This window comes from Rhagoletis pomonella, unplaced genomic scaffold, assembly GCF_013731165.1.
Source record: "Rhagoletis pomonella isolate Grant_MI unplaced genomic scaffold, Rhpom_1.0 Rhpom_scaffold_09494, whole genome shotgun sequence".
Taxonomy (NCBI): domain Eukaryota; kingdom Metazoa; phylum Arthropoda; class Insecta; order Diptera; family Tephritidae; genus Rhagoletis; species Rhagoletis pomonella.
In genome coordinates, this window is record NW_023468024.1 from 1,208 (window position 1) to 6,183 (window position 4,976).

Here is a 4,976-nt window from a genome sequence, read left to right on the forward strand (position 1 = left end):
TGTCGCCTTTAATGCGTTACAAAGAAGCTAAAAGGTTGCACCTTTGCTTGAATTGCTTGAGACGTGGTCACTCTCTTAAGGACTGTAAGTCCGGCCAGTGTAGGCATTGCTCGTCGAAGCATCACAGTCTGCTTCATCAAGACACAAATTCATTTGCGAATTCTTCTGAAACATTGACGTGTGCTAAATCCCCATCGCAAGCACAAGCAACAACAATGCTCCCCACTTCTATGCACCCGTATTTGCCACATTCGTCTTCAACCTTCGGCCCATCAGCTTCTGCACTTGTCAGCTCTGAAGCTCAAGCTAGCTTTGCTAACCGAGATTTCGTTCTCTTAGCAACTGCCATCATTTATTTAAAAAATCGATCTGGCTCTCTCATTCCCTGCAGAGCTTTGCTAGATTCTGCGTCACAACTCAACTTCGTAACTAATCGACTTGTTAGTCAGTTTCAGTTAAAGAAAGTTAACTCGTCACAGTTCATTTCTGGCATAGGCTAAAATGATTTCGCCACCAATCATATCGTTGATTTAAGGCTCCATTCGCGTGCTACTGATTATACGGCTAACTTGACAGCAGTCGTCACATCCACCATTACCGATATTCAACCAAGTCGCTCGTTAAAATGCGTTGATTGGAACATACCTTCGAATATACGCTTAGCGGATCCATTATTCTTTCAACCTCAACGCATTGACATGCTCATTGGAGCTAGCTTATTTTTCGACCTACTTTGCGTTGGTCAAATACGCTTGGCTGAAAGTATGCCAATTTTGCAAAAAACCAAATTGGGTTAGATAGTATCGGGCGCAACTGCGTACAACGCTGCAAAATTATCGTGCCTAACAGCCATCGACATGGCTCTAACAAATGACTCTGATGTCGAATTAAACAAATTAGTGGAACGCTTTTGGGAAGTAGAAACTTGTAAAGAATCTTCGCCAAAGACTACGGCAGAAGAAGATTTGTGTGAAGCTCATTTTTTAAAAAACTACAGACGTTTAAAATCCGGTGAGTTTTCTGTTCGATTACCAACAAAATTACCTTCGTTCGAAGTGGGAGAGTCTTATCAGCAGGCTGTTAATCGGTTCAGAGCTTTGGAACGAAGATTGCAGCGAAATGCTGAACTTAAAAAACAATATTCATCGTTTATCAAGGAGTACCTTGATTTGAATCTCATGTCAGTCGTTGACGCTATACCAAGCAAAGTTCCTATAAATTTTTTGCCGCATCATTGCGTTTTAAAGGCCGATAGCACAACAACAAAACTGCGTGTGGTGTTTGATGGCTCGGCGGCCACTAGCACTGGACGTTCGCTGAACTCGATCCTGATGAAAGGACCAACCATTCAACAACAACTTTTTGATATTTTGCTCAGATTTCGTACATTTAAAATTGCTCTTACAGCAGACATTTGTAAAATGTATAGCTGTGTAAGAATGTCTTATCCAGATAACTTTCTTCAATGCATAATATGGAGAGACAGCCCTAATGAAGAGTTCCGTATTTTTAAATTAGATACCGTCACCTACGGAACAAAGCCTGCTCCCTTTTTTATCGATTCGATCGATGCAGCAACTTGCCCAGGACGAAGCGCACCTCTATCCGGTTGGCGCTGAAACAATAAAACATGCATTCTATGTTGATGATATGATATCCGGCGCCGACTCGGTGGACGAAGCCAAGGTTATGCTAAATCAGACGAGGAAGTTGCTGTCTCTTGGAAACTTTCATTTGAGAAAATGGTGCTGAAACGATAATCGCATTTTGACTGATATAGCAACTAATGACAAACAGGAATTTCTAAAGTTCGATGATGATACACACATAACAAAGGCACTTGGATTGGTTTGGGATCCCAGTTTGGACGTTTTTATATTTTTATTTTCGCCTTTTGCAACGCCGGCCAAGGTAACTAAGCGTACTATTCTTTCAGCCATTGCTAGACTGTATGACCCGCTTGGTTTGATCGGACCTGTGGTGGCCAAGGCCAAAATATTCCTGCAGCAGTTGTGGAAGGAGAAGCTACATTGGGATGAAAGCCCATCGCAGGCAATACAATCGGAATGGCAGGAAATGTGCAGTCAATATAAGCTAGTTGCACATTTTAGTTTCGACCGATACCTGCTAATGCCCGAAGCTGACCTACAGATGCATGCCTTTTGTGATGCAAGTGTTGCTGCTTATGGGGCCTGCATATACATACAAGCTGAAAGAGAAGGATACATTCAGACCAATCAGCTTTGTTCCAAATCGCGCGTTGCCCCGCTTAAAACTCTTACGGTACCAAGGCTTGAGCTGTCTGGGGCATTGCTGCTAGCCGAATTGGTCTCCAAGGTAATCAATTCCATGCATTTAAAAGGCAGGATATTTTGCTGGTCGGACTCCACAATAGTACTGTCGTGGTTGCGTAACGAGCCAGCCAAGTTCAACGTTTTTGTCGCTAATCGCATTCACGCAATTCAGACCCTAACTAAAGGAATGACCTGGAGCTACGTTCCAACTGAGTCCAACCCAGCAGACATTATTTCAAGAGGAGTTAGTCCGAAGGAGCTGTTGAACATGGACTTATGGAAATACGGACCATCTTTTCTTGCCAGCAGTCAACATAACTGGCCGAAATCTCCTCTTCTACCAATAAATGACTGCCCGGAAAGTCGAAAGCATGCTGTTGTATTTGTTACCACAGTAGACATTTCATTAAACTGCAAATTTGTTATTTCTTTTGTTCGCTTACAGAGAGTATATGCCTACGTTTATCGATTTTCTCGACCAGCTGTAAGGAGATGTTCTGGATTCCTCACCACCATGGAATTACAAGAAGGAACCTTTTTGCTTATTCGCATGATACAGAAAACACATCTTCGAGACAAGTACAAAGCACTCGAAGCTAGAGAGGTGGTAAAGACTTCATCTGAAATTCGTTCGCTTAACCCGTTCCTCGACGAGCGTGGATTGCTTCGAGTCAGCGGAAGACTTCAAAATTCGGATTTGGAGTTTTCATCGAAACACCCAATTATTCTGCCAAAACGTCACCCGGTGACTGACGCAATCATCAGCAGTTTTCATAGAAAACTGTTACACGCTGGACCACAATCGCTATTGGCATCCATTCGTCTGCAATACTGGCCTGTGGGCGGTCGCAAAACCGTGAATCGAGTCATCAACAAATGCATACGTTGTTTTCACGTCAAACCTAAACTAATGGAACACTTAATGGGAAACTTACCATCTGAAAGAGTTCAATGCAATCGAGCATTCCTAATTACCGGAGTAGACTTTTGTGGACCATTTTTTTACAACTCGGACGTTAGAAACCGACCTCCAGGTAAATGCTACGTTTGCATATTTATTTGCTTCGTAACCAAGGCGGTTCATTTGGAGCTGGTGAAAGATTTGTCAACCTCTTCCTTTATCGCAGCCCTAAATAGATTCATTTGTATGCGTGGTAGACCGCAAACCATATGGTCGGACAATGCCACTAACTTCGTTGGTGCAAAGAATGAATTATTGGAGCTGAGGAACTTATTTTTGAGTCAACAGCATTTGAAAGTAGTTCACGAGCAGTGCGCAAATGATGGGATTGATTGGAAGTTGATACCCCCTCGCTCCCCTCACTTCGGTGGCTTATGGGAAGCCGCAGTAAAAATGGCCAAATATCATTTTCACCGAGTTGTTGGCCTTTCAACGCTAAATTTTGAAGAGCTACGCACACTTGTATGTCAAATTTCTGCCATTGTAAATTCTAGACCTTTATGTCCCATTACAGAGAGTCCTGCACACTTCCTTATCGGCGCCTCCTTCTCTTCAATAGTGGAACCTGACATAACCGAGCTCAACATAAATCGACTCAGCAGATGGCAGCGCATATGCTACATGCAACAGCAATTCTGGAAGAAATGGCATGCCGAATATTTGACACTTCTTCAGCAACGCCAGAAATGGTATTCGCCGTCATCAAACTTAAAGCCTGGAGACGTTGTCTTAATCAAGGATGAGAACAATCCCCCAATAAGGTGGCCGCTTGCCAGGGTTATCGAAACCATTAAAGGAAAGGATCAGGTGGTTCGAGTGGCCGTTCTGAAGACTGCAAGTGGCATATACAAACGGGCTGTGGCAAAGCTGTGTCTTCTACCCATTGCCGACAATATTTTGAAAGCGGAGTATGTTTAATATTAGATACATTGTATCGCACATGCATATCTATGTAGTATAGTTATCTCAATTGTTATTACCTTCCTATTATTTACCATCACTGATAGTTTGTAATTATATGTACCATCACTGATAGCATGTAATTATATGTACCATCACTGATAACATTAGTTGCTCTTTATGCTAATTGCTCATACATATGCATCTGCGCATGTCCATACCCTGCAAAAAATTGTGCGACTAATCTCTAAAGAGAGTATTCCGAGATTACTCTCAATCGGGTACAATTGGGCATTAATTAGTCGCAACTAGTCTCATGCGGGTACTAATGGAGATCAGTTGGTCTCGACTCATCCCTTATGGGTATAATTGGAGATCAATTAGTCCTCAACTCATCTCTAACGGGTACTATTAACGATTTAATGATATGTACGCACTTAGTCAATGAAATTTCATGTGCGGTGTTGGCTCACAGAGAGAGTATTCGCCTAACATAACTGAGCACCCCGCTTCGAATCTCAGCTGGCGTAAATTTTTATTTTTATTTTTTAAAAGTGACTAGTCGCCTTTTATCCTGTTCGGGTATAAAGGTGAACAATTAGTCTCTTCATAGGACATGCTGGAGCAAAAGTGAACAGTTCATTCCATATAAAGAGATCAAAAGTGGTATTAGTCGCATGCTCCTTTGCGATTGCGCCCGGAGTCATCCCGGATTAGTCCAATTTTTTGCAGGGCATGTTTGTATATACATACTTATGTACATAAGTAAATATTTGCTTGCTTTAAACCTGCGCTCCCGCTAATACGTAATGACACCAATG

The 4,976-nt window shown here is 42.3% G+C and overlaps 1 protein-coding gene across 1 annotated transcript; it reads left to right on the forward strand.

Moving 5' to 3' along the window:
* Positions 1-2,473: 2,473 nt before the first annotated feature.
* On the forward strand, positions 2,474-3,977 carry LOC118756260. Its single transcript, XM_036491031.1, has 2 exons — positions 2,474-3,717; positions 3,770-3,977. Exons 1-2 carry the CDS (start codon positions 2,482-2,484, stop codon positions 3,812-3,814), a joined length of 1,281 nt encoding a protein of 426 aa, XP_036346924.1. The 5' UTR covers positions 2,474-2,481; the 3' UTR covers positions 3,815-3,977.
* The last annotated feature ends 999 nt before the right edge of the window (positions 3,978-4,976 follow it).